Consider the following 24386-nt stretch of genomic DNA (forward strand, 5'->3'; position numbering starts at 1 on the left):
AGATCATGACCTGGGCCAAAGGCAGCGGCTTAACCCACTGAGCCACCCAGGCGCCCCAAATAACTTTTTTTTAAAAGATTTTATTTATTTATTTGACAGACAGAGATCACAAGTAGGCAGAGAGGCAGGCAGAGAGAGAGGAGGAAGCAGGCTCCCTGCTGAGCAGAGAGCCCAATGCAGGGCTGGATCCCAGGACCCAGGGATCATGACCTGAGCCAAAGGCAGAGGCTTTAACCCACTGAGCCACCCAAGTGCCCCCAAATAACTCTTTTTTAAATAACTCTGAAAAACATGGAATGCTAATGTTCTATAAATTTATAGTGAATGAAGCTTAAAGTCCCAATTTATTTTTCATTCCATTGCCCATATTCAATATATATTGAGGGGCGCCTGGGTGGCTCAGTGGGTTAAGCCTCTGCCTTCGGCTCAGGTCATGATCCCAGGGTCCTGGGATCGAGCCCCGCAATATATATATATATATATTGAATACAACTAATTTAGAATTTTTTTCTTTTTTTAAAAGATATTTATTTAGAGGGTGCCTGGGTGTCTCAGTGGGTTAAAGCCTCTGCCTTCGGCTCAGGTCATGATCCCAGGATCCTGAGATGGAGCCCCGCATAGGGCTCTCTGCTCAGCAGGGAGCCTGCTTCCCTTCCACACTCTCTCTCTGCCTACTTGTGATCTCTGTCAAATAAATAAATAAAATCTTAAAAAAAAATTATATTTATTTATTCGTCAAAGAGAGAGAGAGAGAGCACAAGCAGGAGAAGCAACAGGCAGAGGGAAAGCAGGCTCCCTGATGAGCTGTGAGCCCGAAGTGGAGCTCTGTCCCAGGACCCTGGGATCAGGACCTGAGCTGAAGGCAGATGCTTAATCTACTGAGCCACCCAGGCATCCCTAGAAATTTTTTTCTAAAGTCTCTGAAAACTCTCTGTATTCATCAGGTAGGTACACAACATACTATCTTCTCATTTTCCATTTATTTTCTTCTTCTTTTTTTTAAGATTTTATTTATTTATTTGACAGACAGAAATCACAAGTAGGCAGAGAAGCAGGCAGAGAGAGAGGGGAAGGGAAGCAGGCTCCCTGCTGAGCAGAGAGCCCGATGAAGGGCTCTATCCAAAGATCCTGAGATCATGACCAGAGCTGAAGGCAGAGGCTTTACCCACTGAGCCACCCAGGTGCCCCTTCCATTTGTTTTTATGATATAGTTTTATTGTATACATTTCACTTTCATAAACAGTTTCCCACCCAGACTATAAGGACTTGCCTTAGATTTTCATGTGATGTTTAAATTGAAAATTATGTAAATAACATTTTTAAAAACTAAGCCAAAAGTATATTAATGTCATTAAGGTTTCCTAAAAACGTCATGATACATACTTTTTTTTAAATCTTTTTTTTTTTTAAAGATTTTATTTATTTATGTGACAGAGAGAGAGATCACAAGTAGGCAGAGAGGCAGGCAGAGAGAGAGAGAGGAGGAAGCAGGCTCCCTGCTGAGCAGAGAGCCCGATGCGGGACTTGATCCCAGGACTCTGAGATCATGACCTGAGCCGAAGGCAGCGGCTTAACCCACTGAGCCACCCAGGCGCCCCATGATACATACTTTTTGCTAAAATCTGAAAAACTCAAAATATCTAAAGAGGCACCTGGGTATCTCACTCTGTTAATTATCTGCCTTCAGCTCAGGTCCTAATCTTGAGGTCCTGAGATCAAGGGCCACATAAGACTCCCTGGTCAGCAGGGAGTCTGCTTCTTTATCTCCTTCTCCCTCTGCCCCTCCCACTTGCTTGTGAGCACTACATCTCTAATGAAAAAAAAAAAAAATCTAAATCCAGAAGAGAGAGTACAGAAATGGACTCATGCCAATATGTCAACTGGTTTTTTATAAAGACACAAAAGTAATTTAATAGATAGAGCATAGTCTTGGGCACCTGGGTGGCTCAGTCATTAAGCATATGCCTTCAGCTCGGGTCATGATCCCAGAGTCCTCAAATTGAGCCCCTCATGAGGCTCTCTGCTCAGTGGGAAGCCTGCTTCTCCCTCTCCCATTCCCCCTGCTTATGTTCCCTCCCTCACTGTCTGTCTGTCTCTCTCTTTCTCAAATAAATAAATAAATAAAATCTTAAAAAAAAAAAAAAAGCATAGTCTCATCAACAGATAGAGCTGAACAACTAGATAGCTGTAGGCAAAAAAAAAAAATCTTAATCTTTAAGTTAGAAAAATCAACTCAACTCAATATGTGTGATAGACCTAAATGTAAAATATTAAAACCATAAAACTTTTAAAAGAAAATATGGGAGAAAATCTTTGTGAGTTTAGATTAGGGAAAAAGCTATTAAATATAATAAAAGCACAACCTATAAAAGAAAAAACTGATCATTGGGCCTTACCAAAATTAAAAACCTTTGCTTGAGAAAGACAGAGAAAGGGCAAGAAACTAAAAAAAAAAATGTTTTCAAATCACATATCTAACAAAGAGCTTATATCCAGAACATATAAATAACTCTAAACAGTAAGAAAGCAACCCAATTTAAAAGATGGTCAAAGTATTTGGATACCAAAAAAATGTAAGGATGAGGGCGCCTAGGTGGCTCAGTGGCTTAAGCGACCCACAACCCTCTGCCTTAGCCTCAGGTCATGATCCCAGGGTCCTGGGATAGAGCCCCACATGGGGCCCCTGCTCAGAGGGGAGCCTGCTTCTCCGTCCTCCCCTGCTCCTCCTCCCGCTTGTGCTCTCTGTCTTTCTATATCTCTCTGCCAAATAAACAAAATCTTAAAAAATAAGATGTAAGGATGGCAACTAAGCTCATGAAAAACGTTCAACAACATCAGTCATCAGAGAAACACAAATTAAAATCACAGTGTGATACCTCTACACACCTGTTAGAACGACTAAAGCAAAAAAAATGGTAACACCAAATGCTGACATGGATTTCTCTCAATGAGGAACTCTCTTCATTGGGAGGAATGCAAAAACAGCACTAGCACTTTGGAAACAGTCCGGCAGTTTATATAGAGTTAAATATACACTGACCATATGATTGAGTAATCCTATTCCCAGGTATACAAATGAGAAATTAAAACTCTTATTTTGGGGTGCCTGGGTGGCTCAGTGGGTTAAGCCTCTGCTTTAGGCTCAGGTCATGATCTCTGAGTCCTGGGATAGAGGCCCACATCAGGCTCACTGCTCAGCAGGGATCCTGCTTCCCCTTCCTCTCTGCCTGCCTCTCTGCCTACTTGTGACCTCTCTCCCTCTGTCAAATAAATAAATAAAATAGTAAAAAAAAATAAAACTCTTATGTTCACATGATACCTGTACACAAATGTTTACTGGCAACTTTATTCATAATTCCTGCAATCTGGAAACAACCCAATGTCCTTCATCTATCTGAATGGCTAATCGGTGGTACAAGGGAGCACAACTCCATAATAATAAGGAACAAAACATTAATGCACACAGGAAGGTAGATGGATATTTAGAGCAGTATGCTGAAAGAAAAAAAGTCACTTTCAAAAGGTTATTATTTAGATAATCCCACTTCTATGGCATTCTGGTAACAGCAGAAATATAGGGACAGAGGACAGGCCAGTGGCTGCCAGGGGTTGGAGGATGGAAGGCCTGTTTGACTACTGGGGAAATGGCATGAGGGAATGTTTGAGGGAGATAGAATTGTTCTGTACCTAGGCTGTGGTGGTGGAAACACAACTTAAGTATTTGCCAAAACTCACAAAACTGTATAAAAAGTGAACTTTACTGTATGCAAATTTTTAAAAATTAAAAACTCTATAAACCAATTATATCATTGTATCACTATATTATTTTATTGCCTTATTTTCCATCCCCTCACTGGCTAAAGGAAATTATCCTCTTTTGGAACTCAAACATTTTACATAACATGAAAATTCAAAATGCAAATTATCTTGACAACCATAAAGAAAGAACAGAATTAATATCAGAAGCATCGAAGACCTTGGAAATAGAAGCCTACTGTTTTATTTGCTTGTCTATGCCTCCTCAAGAAGACTCTCATTAACCCAACTCATTCTTAGAATTATTTTTCTCAGGACCATCGTGGAATTAGCAAGAATAATTGGGGAGTTCTCAGGAGTAAGCACAAGCTAAATGAGGGCTTCAGTCTCTCCTCTCAGCATCCATAACACTAAAGAAATGATCTCTTAGAGAATACAGAAGCAAACGTGGAATTCAAGTTATTCTCATTTGAAGAAAAAGAGTAATGAAAATTGCTTCACCCTCCTACAGTTATTTTCAAGGTAAAGGAGACCTACAGGGCAATTTCATGAGGATGGTTACAGATAGCTCAAAGTAGCAAGAGTACCAAGATGCGCTTCCTCTATAGTCACAATGTCTGAAAATTTGAGGAGGAAAACAATAAATAATAGTGATTCTAAAACAAGGCATCATTAATTAAGACCAAGTTCTATTTTTTAAAAGATTTGTGCTTGTTTATTTGACACACAGAGACAGCGAGAGCGAGCACAAGCAGGCTGAGTATCAGGCAGTGAGAGAGGGAGAAGCCAACTCCCTTCCGAGCAGAGGGCTCTAAACGGTATTCAATCCCAGGATCCTAGGACCATGACCTGAGTCGAAGGCAGATGCCTAACAAACTGACCCACCCAGGTGCCCCAAGACCAAGTTTTAAGTCCCTGAGTTGCAGCTTAGAAGCTATGACCTTGAGCATGTAGTTTAGTTTCTCTAAACCCACAATTCTCATCTGGAAAATGTGAATAACAATACCTCCTTCATAGGACTGTTGTGAACATTGTACCTAGCTTAGCATCATGCCTGATTCATTATAAATATTGCATTATTATCATATGTGAATTCTCTAAGTTTCTAGAGCAAACAATGAAGAACACTGGTTTGCTGCCATTAATGCAATGTCACCAATGCCTACAAATCTTGGAGGATTGATCATTAAACCAGAAAGACACTGGCACCAATTATAAAGGATGTCTTACAGCTTTCCAATTTTTAAAGCAATCATTGCCTTGGAAGCTCCCATCAGAGTTCATCAGAAAGGTAGTTAAGGCCCAAAAAGATGCTAGCAAAGTATCTTAACTTCAAGATCTCAATAAATACTCATTTAATTAATTGATTTAAACTATCCGGCAAGGACCATAGAAATCATGTGGATCTCTTAATGTACATAATATACATAGACAAACTATTTAAAAACTTAGTTCCAAAACTATATTTCCTTAATCTTTTCTTTTACAAGGTAAGAAAATGAATAAAGAATAAACACAGGATGAAATCTAAGAAATTTGTCTTTCTATTGGTAACTAACTTGACTTAGATGTTTAAAGGGTAGGTGAAACTTCTGTGCCTCAGTTTTGTGTTTTTTTTTTTTTAATATTTTATTTATTTATTTGACAGAGAGAAATCACAAGTAGATGGAGAGGCAGGCAGAGAGAGAGAGAGGGAAGCAGGCTCCCTGCTGAGCAGAGAGCCCGATGCGGGACTCGATCCCAGGACCCTGAGATCATGACCTGAGCTGAAGGCAGCGGCTTAACCCACTGAGCCACCCAGGCGCCCCTGTGCCTCAGTTTTATATATAAAATAAAGATAACCCTTCTCTTCTCTTTTTTTTTTTTTTTAAGATTTTATTTATTTATTTATTTATTTGACAGAGAGAAAGATCATAAGTAGACAGAGAGGCAGGCAGAGAGAGAGGGGGAAGCAGGCTCCCTGCTGAGCAGAGAGCCCGATGGGAGGCTCTATCCCAGAACCCTGGGATCATGACCTGAGCCGAAGGCAGTGGCTTAACCCACTGAGCCACCCAGGCGCCCCAAGATAACCTTTTTCTTAAGTGGAAAAAAAGTACATATCTAGGATCTTAGGAGCCTAGGACAGAGGCTGATTACTTTTGATAGCTTTGATAACTTTTCTCTCCCTCAACATGACGAGAATGAAGTTGAAGGTCATTGTTCCTTGACCTTCTCATTTTTGGAACCTAGATTTTAACTACACTATGTAAAGGCAATGGACTGTTTTAGCTATTTCATGCTGCATCAATATTTCCCAAAAGACTAAAAAAAAAAATCTTTGTCCAAAAGATCAAGTTGTAAAATGATATATATATAGTATCTGATATATGATTCTAATAACACATTAAATAATTAAAAGAGAACAGAAATATATTAAATGAATGAAAATGTGAATCCAGTCATACAGTGACTTTTTAGATATACATAAACTTAGGTATTAGGTATTAGGGGAATGATCAAAACAAAAGCTGAGAAATAAACAGACTTAATGTTAATCTTCATTAAAAATACATATGTACAAATGCTAATGTAAGATTTTTTTTTTTTGTCCTCTTCCTTTATCTTTAGGGCATAAAATATTACTTTACACTGAACAGATATTTGTTGAATAAATGAATCTTCACATAGCATATTTTCATTGAGATTAGAAGTTAAATACACTAACTTACCAATTATATTTATAATCACCAAAAGCCTTTCTAAAATATTTTTATTTCTAAACATCATTATGTAATTAAAATTCACTCTTTTGGCCTTCCATGCTTTCTCAATTACACTTTTTCTCTCAATCATGGTTTAAAAAGAAAAAAACAGATTTTCATTCAATTCTGAATCAATCCAGAATTGAGTTGAAAAAGAATCATCAAAGAACAAGGAGAAAGATGTCTGAGAAACAGTGACACAGTTAAAATATACTGGGACTGGGGCCTAACATATTTCACCATTTGCAGGAAAACACTGTTATCCCTTCTGTTTTTTTTATTCCTAATTTGTTCAAAATCACTTGCAGGCAAACGGTGTTACTGCAGTCAGAGGTTGTCAGTATTTTTTTTCCACCTGCCTGGATGAATCAGGTAGAAAGGAATGACCAATAATTTCAGTAACCTATTTCTACATCCTATGCAAATTAATGCACCAATCACTAAGAGTGCTTCTATAAGGTCATATAAATGAAAGTCTAAACAGAGGACATCATTATATTACTTGAATGTTGCAGCATTATGTCATTTATACAGCTTCTAATTATGAGGTCCTCTAAGTAGAGTATCTACTCTGCAAAATAACAATGACCTTTCTTGCAAATTTCTTCTTATAACTATTTTCATACATACTATTTCTTAGATCAGTAGAAGTATTCTAAATATAAAATGAGATTTCATAGAGCTTTTATGAGTACATATATTCTATTTCAATTAATATGTTTGTCTTTAATGCTTAAATATACAGACATACATAGTTAGCCAAATAGATACAAAAATGATTTTTTGCATAGGATGTGCTCTCCCTTATACTGCAAATTCCAATAATTTCACCTCCATTCTTGGATGCATAAATATCACATATACAGATTTAATGAAGCATGCCACCACAATTCTTCAGGAAAAAAAAAAAAAGCTTCAACTGCAATTAAAAATGCATTGTTATAAAACTATAGTCCTGTATCCCATAAGAATTTAAAACCCTAACAATTTCATTGGGACAGAGTGCCATAAAAAAAAGTATAAATTAATTTTTAGTTATTGCATTTAAAATGCACATAAAGAAAAGTTGCCCCTAAAATAACACTACCTATACATAATAAAATGCAAATGTGGGAAAGACCTTGTCAAGTGTCAACCAAATTTTACCGTCAGATTTTCAGAAATCCTGAAGCCCCTGGTGTTCAACATTTCTACACCACCCTAAAGAAAGACCATTCTGTGGGGTATTCTCTTCCCCCCAGACAGTTTCCATCAACCAATTTTACCCTACTTCTAAACAGCAATCCAACTCTCTTTGGTAAAGAGGTTGCCTGCTTGGAGTCAGTAGGTCCTATTTTCACGCCCATGCACTACCCCAAATAGGGCAAGCAGACACTTGCATTACTACTGCCATAACCTAAAGTGGTAACGCTGTAGTTCAGACAATGACAGCAGGAAACAAAAAAACACAAAACTCTTAAGACACAAATCACAGATCACAACCAGATGGAGTACTCCCTTGTTTCAGTATTACCATACAAACAGAAAACGGGACTCATTCAAAAGCAATGTGTATTTCCCCCCTTGCAGTGTTGGGGAAAACTGTCTTTGCACACGAGAGAGCAGGAACACATGTTTTCTAGTACTGCACGTCTAACACAGATCTGCAGTTGTCGGGTGTAGCTCTGTCTCAAAGTTAACTGGTGAGTAACATCTAGACAAGGTTCCTGCTCTCCTAAGGGCGGGAAGTGAATGCTTCCAGCCGTCCCTCTTAGAGTCCTCAGGGGATTTGGGTCTGGGGTGCATTGCCACCCTGCGGGCACGGTGGGTTTCTTCTAAAACGGGCAGCTCCGCAGTAGATCATGTGACATTTGGGTGTGTGCCTCTGTGCGCGGGGGGGGGGGGGGGGGGAGCGGTGAGGATGAGTTTGCGGGGGGTGTGTGCAAAAGTTACACGTCTGTTTTTGGAAGACGTGTTTTTCCTAGGAGTCTGTCTGTCTGTCTTTTCTGTCTGTCTGTGTGTCTGTGTCTGAGTCTGTGTGTGAAGTTGGACTAAAAAAAAAAAAAAAAAGATTCAGAGAATGGTCCTGGGCCGGGCGATGCGGCCAAGTACGCCTATGTCAGCCCCACCTCTCGGTCAGCCTCTACACTGGGGCGAGGTCCCCGTCCTTGGGGGAGGAGAGGACAATGGGGTGCGCCCTCCCGCACTTTGTGCACCCACCTGACGAATCCGCGGCGGGTTCGGCGGGGTGGAGGCCCCGCCTTCCGGGGCCGGGGAGGTGGGAGAAGCCATCTTCCTGGTGCTCCGGGTTTCTTCCTCCTGTCACGCCCGGGTCTCCCGCGTCTCCCGCGACTCGTCAGCGCCGGGCCTGAGGCCCGCGGCCCCACAGGGACCCGGAGGCTCCGCAGCCGCCGCGCCGCGCGGCCCCGCCCGGGCTCCTCCGCCGCAGAGTGCAAGGAGCGGCTGCCGGCTGGGCTCGCCCTCGCGGAGTCCCGGCCGGAGCCCCCTCAAGTCTTCCCGCGCCCACCTACCTCCCAGCGGGGAAACTCGGGGCCATGGCGGGCCGGGGTCTGGCGCGACCTTGGCCGCGAGGCTGGGCGGACGGCGGCGGCTGCCCAGAGCCGCGCTCCGCGCGTGTGTCTGAATGTGCGAGCGGCGGGGCTTATTCTAGCGGCTCCGGGAGAAAGGAGGCTGCTTCCCTCGCTGCTGCCGCTATCGCCGGGAGAGCGATGAGCTCATGGACAGCTCCCAGAAATATGTCTATATGCACCACTGACTGCCGGAGTTCGGGAGGTGGGTGGGGATAAAGAGGCTCCTCCGCGGGCGCTCCCGCATCACAGGCGGACGTTCCCCCGGGAGGCCCCCGGCCTGCAGGGCACGTCCAGCTCTTCCCTGCCAATCTCCACTCTCACCCGGCTCTTTCCATTCATGCCAGACACGCATTACCAGTTCAAACTCATTCTCCCCCTCTGCATTGTGGTAGGCACGCACTCACCGCTAGCCTCCACAGACACACATTCTTTGTTCTGCCAGCCACTCTCGACTGATAAGGGAAATTAATTCATGGATTGAACAGGGTGTGGATTGCCACTGAGACTTAAATCCATGTCAGATATGGGCTGACGAAGTGCTTTAAGCCGTGTGTCATTTACTCTTTTGGGCGTTTCCCCAAGATCCAGCTTCTCCTCTCCCGTCTTCATTCACTATGACAAAACATCCTCCGGCTGCCATCCCGGGTAGTGATGGCCCCATCGTCACTAAGGTGAAGAGCATGTCCTCTGCAGTCCTGTGAAGAACGTAAAAGACAGGACCAGGTTTTGCAGAGCTCAGTCTACACAAAAACTTGTGGCAGGAGTAGTGAATCCCACACAGGGCCCAGCTTTGTTTGCATTACTGTTTCTCAGGGATACAGTTGGAGCTACCATCGACTAAGTGCAAACCACTTTCCAAGATCTGATCATTTTTTCCAATTATTGGCTCAGCTGCCCCATTGGAGTGAGCAATTATGAGCAATTCTTTCCATTGAAGTGGAAATTATGGCTTTTTGCAGATAAGGTGACCTCCTCAAGAGATTAATTGTTCCACCTCTCATACATCAAATTCCTTTCTTCTGGATGTCCATACAAACATACTCCCACCTTTAAAAAATAAACATTTTGGGCAACTGGGTGTCTCAGTTGGTTCAGTGTACAATTCTTGATCTCGGCTCAGGTCATGATCTCAGGATGCTGGAATTAAGACCCCTGGCAGGCTCTGTGGTCAGCTTGTCTCTCTCCCTCTGCTACTTCTGCCTTTAGCTCTCTCTCTATATATAATAAATAAATCAAATATTCATTTGTTTATTTATTTATTCAATTTATTTATTTATTTATTTATTTATTTGACACAGAGAGAGAGAGAGAGCAAGAGAGGGAATATAAGCAGGGGGAGTGGGAGGGGGAGAAGCAGGCTTCCAGCTGAGCAGAGAGCCTGATGTGGGGTTCCATCCCTGGACCCTGGGATCATGACCTGAGCTGAAGGCAGAGGCTTAACAAACTGAACCACCCAGGTGCCCCTCTTGTTCATTATTTTAAACACCAAGAATCCCCAGCAACTTGACCAGCGCCTGACACATTAATGTTCAGTAAGTACTCACTGAATGAATTATCTTTGTCAAGGTCATTTGGAGACTGGAGGGCCAGGATTTGAACTCTAGTTCAAATTCTAAAGCCCAAACACTACACTATAACTCAAATACTATACTGCCATTTCTCAAATGTGTGGATAATAATTATATTCATGTTCAAATTTGAAAAACTTCTCAGGAAGCATCCTAAAAAATTTTTCTCTGGGATCCTTGACTGATTCATTGATTGAGCATGTGTCTCTTAATCTTTGGGTTGTGCATTCAAGCCCCTGCTGAGAGTAGAGTTTACTTAATTAAAAAAAAAAAAAATGGGTAGTGGGGTGCTTGGTTGGGTCCTTGAAACATGCAGCTCTTTATTTTTTTTTTTAATATTTTATTTATTTATTTGACAGAGAGAAATCACAAGTAGATGGAGAGGCAGGCAGAGACAGAGAGAGAGAAGCAGGCTCCCTGCTGAGCAGAGAGCCCGATGCGGGGCTCAATCCCAGGACCCTGAGATCATGACCTGAGCGGAAGGCAGCGGCCCAACCCACTGAGCCACCCAGGCGCTTGGAAACATGCAGCTCTTGATCACAGGGCTATAAGTTTGAGTCCCACGTTGGGCGTAGAGATTGCTTAAAAATAAAATCTTTTTTTAAAAAAGTTATATAAGAGAAAATTTTATTGATGCCTGTGTGGCTCAGGAGGTTAAGCTTCTGCCTTGGACTCAGGTCATGACCCCAGGGTCCAGGAATGGAGGCCCACAATAGTCTCCTTGCTCGGCGGGGAGCCTGCTTTTCCCTCACCCTCTGCTGCCACTCCCCTTGCTTGTGTGTTCTCTCTCCCTGTCAAAGTCTTTAAAAAAAAAGAGAGAGAGAAAATACTTTTTTAAAAAACTGTTTTTATTCAATGTGATAATTTTTATGGTATCAGTGTTGCATAGTAGCGAGGATGGTGAACTAAAGTCACTTAGACCTTGATATCCTAGTTAATTAACATTTCTATACTTTAGGTTTTTTTTTTCCTTAAAGATTTTATTTATTTATTTGAGAGAGAGAGAGACAGTGAGAGAGAACATGAGAGGGAAGAAGGTCAGAGGGAGAAGCAGACTCCCCGTGGAGCTGGGAGCCCAGTGCAGGACTCTATCCTGGGACTCCAGGATCATGACCTGACCCAAAGGCAGTTACTTAACCAACTGAGCCACTCAGGCGCCTGATACTTTAGTTTTCTTATATCCGAAATGGAAATTATAATAGTACTTACTTTACAAGGTCATTGTGACTCTTAAATGAAGTAATGTATAGAAACACTCTAAACACACAATGAAAACACTCAATAATGTAGTTATTACTATTAATTTATGTAATGATCTCTACCTAAAAAATCGGAGGCGGCTGAGGATAAAGGTGGGTAAAAAGGAGGAAATGTTTTCAGAGAATAGAGGAAAATACAACGAGGCAAGTAAGAGTAATGCTAAGACTCCCGGTCCTGTGTCATGACTGAGCACATAGTAATCCAAAGCAGGGTTTTCGATCTCTAGTGGCTTAGGGTACTTAATTCAAATTAACAAAAACATGAACTTATCGATAAGTGACAGTAAAGTTTTAAGTAGATGATAGATGTGGATAGATAGATAATATAATATTATAAGTAGGATACAATTCCTTTTTTTGCTTTTATAAATCCTACCATCACTTGTCACCAGCTGCAACAGTTAAGAGGACTTCAGGAGAGGGGTGCCTGAGTGGGGCGGTCCGATAAGCGTCTGACTCATTTTCCACTCAGTCCTGATCTCAAAGTCATGATCTCAGGGTCGTGACCTCAGGGTCATGAGATCCAGCCTCCTGACAGTGTCCGGACTCAGCATGGGGCCTGCTTGGGACTCTCTCTCCTTTTCTCTCGGCCCCTCCCATGAGCTTATGCTTGTTCTCTCTCAAATAAATAAATGCATCTGAAAGAAAGAAAGAAAGAAAGAAAGAAAGAAAGAAAGAAAGAAAATAGTGCTTCAGGAAACTATCAGATAGCTCCAGTGGGTTAAGAAAAGACATCATTCATGGGGTGCCTGGGAGGCTTAGTCATTAAGCGTCTGCCTTTGGCTCAGGTCATGATCCCAGGGCCCTGGGAACGAGCCCCACATCAGGCTCCCCGCTTAGCAGGAAGCCTGCTTCTCTCTCTCCCACTCCCCCTGCTTGTGTTCCCTCTCTCTCTGTCTCTAGTTCTGTCAAATAAATAAATAATATCTTAAAAAAAAAAGAAAAGACATCATTCAGTCCTTAGAATGTAAGTATTCAAAATACAAGACAAGCATTTTCCCTTATCCATCTGTATACACAAATACTCAAAACCTGCTCTAACCTCCTCATTCCTAATCTGCATAAAGAGTCTCGCTGTCAACAGAGTCCCTCGAACTAAGAACTTCTGTGTCATTCTCAACCTCTCTACATTTCATTAACCCTGCGAATTCTAATATGGTAATATCCTACTTTTTTTTTTCCCCCATAACCATGGTATTAGTCCAGGTTAGTTCAGCTACACTTAGGGTATGGTTGTACTTTCTTAATAATGGCCCTTCAGAGATTTTTCTATTCCAGAACATCCTGCATAATTCAGAGTATCTCCCTTAAGGAAAAAAAAAAAAAATCTCCCATTTCAAAGGCCCTGATGATTTGCATTGCCCTCAGGATAAAATCTATATCCCTTTGCTTTGAAGTAAAAGCACTTCTTTTTTTTTTTTTTTTAAAGATTTTATTTATTTATTTGACAGAGAGAAATCACAAGTAGATGGAGAGGCAGGCAGAGAGAGAGAGGGAAGCAGGCTCCCTGCCGAGCAGAGAGCCTGATGCGGGACTCGATCCCAGGACCCTGAGATCAAGACCTGAGCCAAAGGCAGCAGCTTAACCCACTCAGCCACCCAGGCACCCAAAGTAAAAGCACTTCTTAATATCAATATACTTTTCTTGTGTTCAGGAAGACATTCCTAAAAATGATAGCTATAAAAAAATTTTTAAAGGAGAAGTGATAGATTTTTCTACATAAAATTGTAAAACTTCTTTATATTAAAACTCACTCTGAGGGCACCTGTGTGACTCAGTCAGTTGAGTATCTGCTTTCTGATCAAGTCAGGATCTCAGAGTCCTGGGATAGAGTTCCACATCAGGCTCTCTGCTCAGCGGGGAGTCTGCTTTTCCCTCTTGCTCTGCCCCTCCCTCTGCTCACACTCTTTCTCTCTCTCAAATGAATAAATAAAATCTTTAAGAAATAAAAAAAAATGAAACTATTATTAGTCATGAAAATATTTGTGAATATAGATTAGTGTGTAAACAGAAAATAATTAAAAGAACAGAAAATTTAAAAATAATTTAAAAACTCAAGGAAAAAATATTTACACAGTGTTTGTGGACAGAGGGAGTTAATAACCTTAATACATAGACAAGACCAGTGTCTTATCTAAGGAGAGGAAGACTTAGGAGCTCACAAAAGAATAATAATTTCCAATAAGCAGATGAAAAAAATTGTTAGACTCATTAGAAAGAAAAGAAATGCAAATTCAAATGACAAAATACTATTTTCACTTATAAATTGGCAGAGAAGAGAATTTTAAGCAATGAAAACCCCTCCAGAGCTTCAGAAAGAATAATACTTAGGCATTGAAATACAATAGAAATACAAAACAATACTGATAGAAATACAAATTGGTATGAATGTTCTGAGGAGTATCTTGTCACTCTGTACAAAAAAAGCCACAGGGGCCACAGGGGCCCCTGGGCAGCTCAGTCCATTAAGTGTCCAACTCTATTTCAGCTCAGGTCAGCTTCTCAGTGGCTTGGATCAAGCCCCACGTCAAGCAACACACTTAGCTCAGTCTGCTTGTCCCCCTCCCCCTGCTCCTACCTCCCACAAAATAAGTAAGTAAATAAAATATTTTTTTAAATGCTGTAAAGATATACAGAATTTTTGAGTTCGAAAATAATCATAAGGGTGCCTGGGTGGCTCAGTCAGGTGAGCGGCCGTCTTCTGCTACGGTCATGCCCATGGTCCTGGGATTGAGCCCCACATTGGGCTCCCTGCTCAGTGGAGAGCCTGCTTCTCCCTCTCTTTCTGCCTGCTTGTGCTCTCTCTCTCTCTCTCTCTGTCAAATAAATAAATAAAATATTGAAAAAAATCATGAACATGAGCAAAGATTTTGCATTGCAGCAGTCTTTACAATAGTAAAATCGTAAACAAATAAAGAATAACAACAACCTAGAAATCACCTAAATATCCCAAATAAGGGAATCAAGTATACACATTATGGAGCTTCCACATATAGGAATGTATAATGGAAAGCCATTCAACCATTCAAATAATACTTTAGGGAAATGTTTCTTTTTTTTAAAGGCTTTTATTTATTATTTGAGATAGGACAAGAGTGAGAGAGAGAGAGAGAGAGAGAGCACAAGTAGGCAGAGCAGCAGGCAGACGTAGAAGCACACTCCCTGCCAAGCAGAGAGCCTGATGTAGGGCTCGATCCCAAGACTTTGGGATCACGACCTGAGCCAAAGGCTGAGGCTTAACCCACTGAGCCACAAGGCGCCCCAGGCAAATTTTTAGGTATAGTAGTTTTCATAGTAAAATCCTTTCATGTTATTAGTTGTTTGCTTTTCTTTAGTGCCTTTCTTTATCTTTTCCACAACTGGCGTTTTTGAGGCTGTTTCCTTCTGCTCCTGATCCACTCTCCGTTGCTGCCTCATTCTTGTCCTTGGAAGCCTGCCCTGACTATGCCTATGCCCCCAAATGCTGGGTCCCCTCCGCCCAGAATGCCCTTACCTTTATTCTTCACGTAATATCTGTGCACCACACAAGACTTAGATCAAGAAAAAGGTCTTTCCTTACCCCCCTAGATAGACTGGAGTTTTGTTCTCAGTGCCCCTAGAGCAATTTTAGCTAGTTCTATTTTAATACTTGCACATATGTAATGTTTCTGTCTGCCCAATTACCTCCCCAACCAGACTATGAGATCTTAAACGTTAAGACTTGGTTTTATATTTTTCTGAATTTTCAGTGTATAGTATGGTTCTTCACATTTAGTAAGTGTTCTATAAAGGTTGTGATTTCAAGAAGCACAACTTGAAATAATATTGAATCATAATTTGTAACCACAGCTACCTGCCTGCTTTGAGTTTCCATCAAACTGTATGTTTGTGTGTGTGTGAGAGAGAGAGAATGTGTATATGAATGTGTAAGTCTGTATGTTTGTATAATTTGAAGAGATCATTTTATCAAACATGAAGCAAAGAAACATAACCACATAGATCTTAACTTACAGTTCTTGGGGTGCCTCGTTAGTGGAGTCAGTTAAGCATCTGACTTTTGATTTCAGCTCAGGTTATGATCTCAGTGTCATGGGATGCAGCCTTGTGATGGGCTCTGCGCTCAGTGTGGAGTCTGCTTGAGATTCTCTCTTCCCCTCCCTTTGCCCCTCCCCCACTCTTTCACATGCCCTCTCTCTAAAGTTATTTGAGAGAGACAGAGAGAGCCCATGTGCAGGGGCAGAGAGGAGGAGCAGAAGGAGAGGAAGAAGCAGGCTCCCTGCTGAGTAGGGACCCTGACTGGCGTGGGGCTGGGGGCCTTGGGATGGTGACCTGAGCCAAAGACAGATGCTTAACTGACTAAACCATCCAGGTGCACATAAATAATTAAATCTTAAGGAAAAAAAAAAAACAACCTTACAATTCTCAGTAAACAGTTAGCATTTCTCAAAGGTGTGTGCTTTGCTTCCTCAAAGAGTACAACCTCTTATGGCAATATAGAAATTTATTTTTTTTTAAAGGCTTATTTATGTATTTGACACAGAGAGAGCACAAGAAGGGAGAGTAGGAGAGCAATAAGCAGGCTCCCCGCTGAGCAGGGAACCCGATATGGGGCTTGATCCCAGGACCTGAGCCAAAAGCAGACTCTTCTTTTTTTTTTTTTTTTTTAAGATTTTATGTATTTATTTGACAGAGAGAGATCACAAGTAGGCAGAGAGGCAGGCAGAAAGAGGGGGGAAGCAGGCTCCCTGCTGAGCAGAGAGCTGATGTGGGGCTTGATCCCAGGACCCGGGGACCATGACCCAAGCCGAAGACAGAGGCTTTAATCCCGAAGGCAAACTTTTTTTTTTTTTAAAGATTTTTTTTTATTTATTTATTTGACAGACAGAGATCACAAGTAGCAGAGAGGCAGGCAGAGAGAGAGGAGGAAGCAGGCTCCCTGCAGAGCAGAGAGCCCGATGCGGGCCTCGATCCCAGGACCCTGGGATCATGACCTGAGCCGAAAGCAGAGGCTTTAACCCACTGAGCCACCCAGGCGCCCCCGAAGGCAAACTCTTAACAACTAAGCCACCCTGGCACCCCAGGAGTAAATCTTTCTCCATTCGAGGACCCTGGGATCATGGCCTGAGCCAAAGGTAGGTGCTTAACAGACTGAGCCACGCGGGTATCCCGAGATATAGAAATTTAAACATAAATTTACATGATCTTATATTTTCTTAGATACACAAAACTACCCAAATTAGTATTATATACATCATTATAAATATAAATATATTATACTTCTTTAATTAGCATTACAATCAAGCTTCAGAAAACACAGGGCTTACAATCTCTCAAATATCTAAATACCTACTGATCTCTACTCCAGAACAGAGATTACTTACCATCGTTGGGAGCATACATAGATATTTGTGCAGATCTAAAAAAAAAGGTATGCATTTTGGTGTGACAAACATGGTTTTGAGTTTGGATTCTGTAATTTATAACCTGCTGCAATTGGTACATTATCTATACATTAGATAAGTTACTTCACTAAACCTCATAGGCTGTTGTGTGTATGTGGTGGGAGTTGGAGCCTAAGTAGGATACAAATCATGTAGTGTGTCTGGAAACTCAATGACTACAAGGCTATGTTAGATGTTATTTTCTTCCTTAATCTGACATTCCCATATTTAGAATTATTCTTTTATTTCTAGGCTCTTATATGTGTCGTATATTTTATCTTTACAACTACTATAGTAAGTAGTCAGGACAGTGCTACCCTTATGTAATAAATAAGGAGAATGAGACCCAGAACTTAGATCTATGACCCAAGTCACATGCTAGTAAGATCTGTATTCAGAGCCCTTGATGAACACTTTCTGCTGAAATATACTACATTGGAGCTTTATTAAAATTCACACGTGTTTGGGGGGGCTGGGAATGAAAATCCACAGGTGTTTTCTGATTCTGACTAAAAAGTATTTTCTTTTCTTTCTACTCTGAGGCTTGATTTCCCTCTACCTGCTTCTCCCTATTTGCTAAAATAAACAGAAGACCACAAATGACATGAAATGTATGCTTCAATTTGTAACCAGACTACATCACCTAAAATGCTGAATCAACTTCCTAGGAAGTTGTGGGTACACCACTAATGTGCCATTACTCGACCCCTTCTGATGTCTATGGAAGGTGGCATTCCAGAGGATCAAATGTATGTAAGAGCACAGGGTGGATGGTTGGTAGCTGGAGCATACAAATGTCCAGTATCATTGTCCTCAGCTTACTGCCTGGCCACTGTGTTTTAATTCATTTGTAAGTATTTTCTTCTCTTCTAACCCCGTGTGTACCTGGGAAAATAAGCTAAGGACTCATCTTATTTATAAGAGAAGATAGTTTTAATGTAGTATAATTGGTGTTAAGGTGGGATTTATAGTCTAAAAGCCCCAGACCTTACTTTCCACACTACAATCTAAGGTTAAAAAAAGCCCATGTTGGGGGCACCTGGGTGGCTCAGTGGATTAAAGCCTCTGCCTTTGGCTCATGTCATGATCTCAGGGTCCTGGGATCAAGCCCCACATCGGGCTCTCTGCTCAGCGGGGAGCCTGCTTCTCCCTCTCTCTCTGCCTGCCTCTCTGCCTACTTGTGATCTCTGTCTGTCAAATAAATAAATAAAATCTTAAAAAAAAAAAAAAAAACCTATGTTGTCAACTATACTCAAATAATAATTTAAAAAAAAATTTTTTTTTAATTAAACAAACAGGGTTGCTGAAGAGGTGGAGGGAATGGGTTAAATGGGTGATGGGTATTCAGAGCACCTATTGTGGAAAGGCACTGGGTGTTGTATATAAGTGATGAATCACTAAATCCTACACCTGAGACTAATATTACACTGTATTTTATCTAACTGGAATTTAAAAAAAAACTTGGTGGCTGGTGTGTGGGTGGTTCAGTCCATTAAGTGCCCCACCTATTGATTTCAGCTCAGGTTGTGATCTCAGGGTAGTGAGCCTGAGAGGGGCTCCAGGGAGCCTGCTTAAGATTCTCTGTCTCTCTGCCCTTCCCCACGTGTGCTCACACATTCTCTTCCTCCCTCAAAAAAAAAAAAAAGAAAGAAAGAAAAAGAAAAAAAAAAACTTAAATCTTTCTACAGCTTCCAGACAAAATCGAGAACAGTACTAAATCTCTAAAGAGAATTGGGCCTCTAAAGAGAATTAAACATATTAAACCAATATATATATAAAGTCCAGAACAATCTTAAAACTAATCAACTGAAAGAACAAGAGCTTCAACTACACAAAACAAATCAATAGACTGAAATTCAGATATTCTAGCCTACAAAGATCTTGACCCAAATCCTATGTCGTATTAAATATAGGCTGAATGTTAGGAAGCTGACATCAATGATTTCACATTAGGACTCCTTTGTTTATTTCCAATTTTATTTCCTATCTTTTCCTTACATCAGTGTTTTTTTCAGCTGAATCAGTCTAATTCTTAAATTAATCCCTAAAGAGACACCTGGCTAAATCAATCAGTAGAGCATGTAATTCTTGGTCTCAGGGTCATGAGTTCAAATCCTTTACTGGGCATGGAGCCTGCTTAAAAAAAAAAAAAGATATTAATCTCCATATTTATTTCTGTCCTCTAGCTGAAGTATTATTGGATTTCCCTAGACTTCTGTAGTGACCTCATCCTTTCATTATTTATTAGCACTCATTGTCTGTAGCAATCACACAATTCTATGTGTATATAATACTTACAGTATAATACTAATTGTATAGTTGTCTATATTTTATGGATATAGTCTATTTCCCAGTTGCTATGTCATTGACATCTTGATATCAGGGGTCATGTCATACATAGACCTTTATTTCCAGAACTCAGCCTGTGTCCTAAACATAATAGGAATGAAATAAATAATTGTTGATATTTTGAAAAAGTCACCAGAGATGAAAAAATCGCTAGAAATTGGGATTTTTTTTTTTACAAAGAACTCTAAAAGGAAAGGATTATTTTTCTCATTTTCAGGTTATTTTTGGTTTCTTCAAAATAATAGGGAGTATAGAGAGACAAATATTGAAGAACTCATTGGTCTTCACTTGACAAATTATACTTGTATATATACTATTTATTCTATTGCATTACACTGATATATTAAATAACAATATACCTTATTACTTCAAATTATTCTAGATCTTTTGGCACTCATATCTACAAGTGAATCTCAGTATTTTACAAAATTTTATTAAGATTCTAAATAGTTAGGGGCGCCTGGGTGGCTCAGTGGGTTAAAGCCTCTGCCTTCGGCTCAGGTCATGATCCTGGGGTCCTGGGATCGAGCCCGACTCCTGACTCTCTGCTCAGTGGGGAGCCTGCTTTCCCCTCTCTCTGCCTTCTTCTCTTCCTACTTGTGATCTCTGTCTGTCAAATAAATAAATAAAATCTTAAAAAATGAAAAGATTCTAAATAGTTATCAAGTTGGAATCATTTTTTTTGTAAAATATTAATTATAGAAGCAATGCATGGTAAACAACATACAACATACAAACATACAGACTAAGCACATAAGTGAAAAGTAAGAATCCTTTACTTCTTGTTACTCCAGTCCCACGCCCCAATAGTCAACTACAGAAATTGTTTCTTATATTTCCTTCCAGGACTCTTAGCACACATGTCTGAAAGAATAAGTACATTTTGGGAATTATGTTATACATCTACTTCACGTGTGCTTTTTTCTCCCCCTTTTGTCTCCCAGAAGAGGCTTTTTCCCTCTTTACGATATAGCATGTTTCCGTGTCAGTACATATAAATCTACTTAGTTTTTTAAACTTTTAAATACTTCATACCTATAATCAACTTACATAACAGATATGTAATAATTAAAATAAATTATGATGAGCCTATATTGATATAATGAAACCATGAATTCTATTTTTTTTTTTAAAGATTTTATTTATTTGACAGAGAGAGATCACAAGTAAGCAGAGAGGCAGGCAGAGAGAGAGAGAGAGAGATTGGAAGGAAAGCAGGCGCCCTGCTGAGCAGAGGGCCGGTCGGAGACTCCATCCCAGGACCCTGAGATCATGACAGGAGCTGAAGGTAGAGGCTTAACCCACTGAGCCACCCATGTACCCCAAAACCATGAATTCTTGTCATTACTTTTCATTAAATTGAACCTTTTGTTTTTATAGATTTTATTTATTTATTTGACAGAGAGTGAGAGAGCACAAGCAGGCAGAGCAGCAGAGGAAGAAGGAGAAGCAGGTTCCCCACGGAATAGGAAGCCCGATGTGGGGTTGGATCCCAGGACCTTGGGATCATAACCTGAGCCGAAGGCAGTTGTTTAACCAACTGAACAACCCAGAAGCCCCTAAATTGAACTTTTTAATTGAAATAATTGTCAATTCACATGAAGTTGTAAAAAATAATACAGCAAGATCCCTTGCGCACTTTGCCCCAGTTACCTCCGTGGTAACATTCCACAAAGCTACAGATAGCATATCACAGCCACTAAGGTGCATTGATGCAATCAGCCAATCTTATTCGGATTTCCTCAGTGTTATTTGTACCCATTTGTGTATACCTGCCTGTGGGCATGCATATGTTTGTATTTAGTTCTATACAATTTTCTAACCCATTATCTCAGATATCTACCTCCACAGGCAAGATATTGAACAGTTTTGACACACAAGGATCCTTCTTCATGCTATCCTTTTATAAACAGGCCCTCCTTAACCCTTGTAACCACTAATCCATCCTCTATTTCTACAATGTTGTCATTTAAAAAATGTTTATAGGGGCATCTGTGTGGCTCAGTAGATTAAGCATCAGCCTTTAGTTCCTGTCGTGATCCCAGGGGGCCTGAGATAGAACCCCACGACAGGCTCCCTGCTCACCTGCTCAGCAGGGAGCCTGCATCTCCCTCCCCAGGGCCTCCTCCCACCTCCTGGCCTCCTGCTCTCTCTCCTCAAATAAATAAATACATCTTTTTTTTTTTTTAGATTTTATTTATTTAGATTTTATTTACTTGACAGAGCCAGAGAGTGCTAGCAGGGAGCGCAGCAGAGGGAGAGAGAGAAGCAGACTCCCTGTTAAGCAGGGAGCCCTACCCAGGGAGTGGTCCCAGGACCCTGAGATCATGACCTGAGCCGAAGGCAGACATTCAACCAACTGAACCACCCAGGTGCCCCAATAAATAAATCTTTTGAAAAATGTTATATAAGTGGCATCATACAGAATGTTGCCTTTTGAGACTGACTTTTTTTTTTTTTTAAGATTTTTATGTATTCATTTGAGAGAGAGTGAGAGAGAGCATGAGCAAGGGGGGAGGGGCAGAGGAAGAGGGAGAAGCAGGCTCCCCACTGAGCAGGGAGCCTGAAGGGGGGAAGCTTGATCCTAGAACCCCAGGAACACCACCCAAGCCCAAGGCAGATGCTTACCTGACTAAGCTACCCAGGCTCCCCTGACTCTTTTTTTTTTTTTTTTTTTTTAACAGAACATTTATTGTGTGAATCTTCCTTGTCGAAATACTTAAGGTGAACTGGGCTCTGGGCTTTAGGTGTTGTTCCTTCATGATATCTAGGCCTGAATCCGCAGAATACAGTTTCTTTTTTAAAAGATTTTATTTATTTATTTGACAGAGAGAAAGAGCGAGAGAGGGAACACAAGCAGGGGGAGAGGGGTAAGGAGAAGCAGGCTCCCAACCGAGCAGGGAGCCCAAGGCAGGGCTCCATCCCTGGACCCTGGTATCCTGCCCTGAGCTGAAGACAGATGCCCAACGACAGAGCCACCCAGGCGCCCCTGCAAAATACAATTTTTAGGTGCCTCATTCAACCTGTCCCAGTGGTATTTCGTCTTTTAGCCTTGGCACTCCAGTGACACTCCTATTCCACTTGGCAGGATAGCCACGGTGGCCCCAGGTTGACTTCTGAAGGTGGCTGATCTTAGACCACAGCAGCAGCACAACATGTGTGTCTTCGAACAACGCCATCCCAATGATGACATCCCCTTCGTCATCTCATTTCTGCAGGCAAGACCAAAGAGTTGAGGTTGACATTTACTGCTCAGAGAAATTCCCTGGAGAGTCAGCAAATTGCTGCATGCATCAGTGGTTCATTCCTTTTGATTGCAGTGTAGTAGGAGTCTTTTTTTTTTTTTTTTTTTTTTTTGAGAATTTATTTATTGGGGCGCCTGGGTGGTTCAGTGGGTTAAAACCTCTGCCTTCGGCTCAGGTCATAGTCTTAGGGTCCTGGGATGGAGCCCAGCATTGGACTCTCTGCTCAGCAGGGAGCCTGCTTCCTCCTCTCTCTCTGCTTGCCTTCTGCCTATTTGTGATCTCTTCTCTGTCAAATAAATAAATAAAATCTAAAAAAAAAAAAAGAAAAGAATTTATTTATTTATTTATTTGACAAAGACAGACAGAAAGCACAAGCAGTAAGGAACAGCAGAGGGAGAAGGAGAAGCAGGCTTCCCGAGGAGCAGGGAGACTGATGTGGGGCTCCATCCCAGGACTCTGGGATCATGACCTAAGCTGAACACAGTCTTAACCCACTGAGCCACCCAGGCGCTCCAGTGTAGTATGAGTCTTAACATCATACACAATGTGGTATTATCAGACACCACAGCACCCTCTTTCACAACACATTTTAATAAATCAAATGTAAGTGACTCTAAAAGTCCAGGATTGTGTTAAGAATTTAATATATGCCCAGTCTTGGTTTCAGGAGTGTGATAGCATGTTTATGAGTAAGGTTCTGGATGAGATACAGGACAGCCTTTCCAACAGAAAATATATGCAATTAGAAAATACCATTGTGATTGCATGCTTTCCTGTTTGGTCAGTGTGATTTGCTTTGACCTTAAGGGACAAAAACAGTAATCTTAGACTGAAAGACACCTCCAGAAAGCGTCTGACCTTCTTCTCCACTGGGATATATTCCAGTTCATCTAGGGCAGCATGCCTGGTACATAAAGAGCCAATGTGAAAATCAGCTGAGTAGGTCAAACAGGTGAAGTACTCTTTCATGGACTTGCTCTAGCGCTTGAAACAACGTCCTATTGACAGACAGGAAGTATTATTCCTCACCCCCACTCCCCAAATAGATAATAGTGACCATTGGTTTTTGCTCAGGTTCTGATCTCAGGGTCGTGAGATCAAGGCCCGCATCCAGCCGTGCATGGGGCTCGATGCTGGGCACGGAGTCTGCTTGAGTTTCTCTCTCCCTGCCCCTACCCCTTGCTCTCTATAAAATAAATAAACCTCTCTTCTCAAAAAATTTTATTTATTTATTTATTTAAAGATTTTATTTACTTATTTGACAGAGAGAGAGAGAGAGGGAGAGCACAAGGAAGGAGAGCGGCAGGCACAAGGAGAGGGACAAGCACACTCCCTGCTAAAAGGGTGCCTGATGTGGGGCTCGATCCCAGAACCCTGGGATCATGACCTGAGCCGAAGGCAGAGGCTTAACCATTCAGGTGCCCCACTCTTTTTTTTTTTTTTTTAAAGCTCTTTTCTTAAAGAAGAAAGTAGGACAG

The 24386-nt window shown here is 41.2% G+C and overlaps 1 protein-coding gene across 1 annotated transcript in view; it reads right to left on the bottom strand.

Moving 5' to 3' along the window:
* Positions 1-8889, bottom strand: part of ANK2 (ankyrin 2) — a 655140-nt gene extending 646251 nt beyond the window's left edge. The window contains exon 1 of the mRNA XM_044224180.1: positions 8697-8889. Within this exon, the coding sequence (XP_044080115.1) occupies positions 8697-8768 (72 nt within the window). The 5' untranslated portion in view covers positions 8769-8889. The remainder of the gene's footprint in view (positions 1-8696) is intronic.
* Between the last annotated feature and the right edge of the window lie 15497 nt (positions 8890-24386).

The sequence above is a fragment of the Neovison vison genome, chromosome 11 (genome assembly GCF_020171115.1).
Source record: "Neovison vison isolate M4711 chromosome 11, ASM_NN_V1, whole genome shotgun sequence".
Classification (NCBI taxonomy): Eukaryota; Metazoa; Chordata; class Mammalia; order Carnivora; family Mustelidae; genus Neogale; species Neogale vison.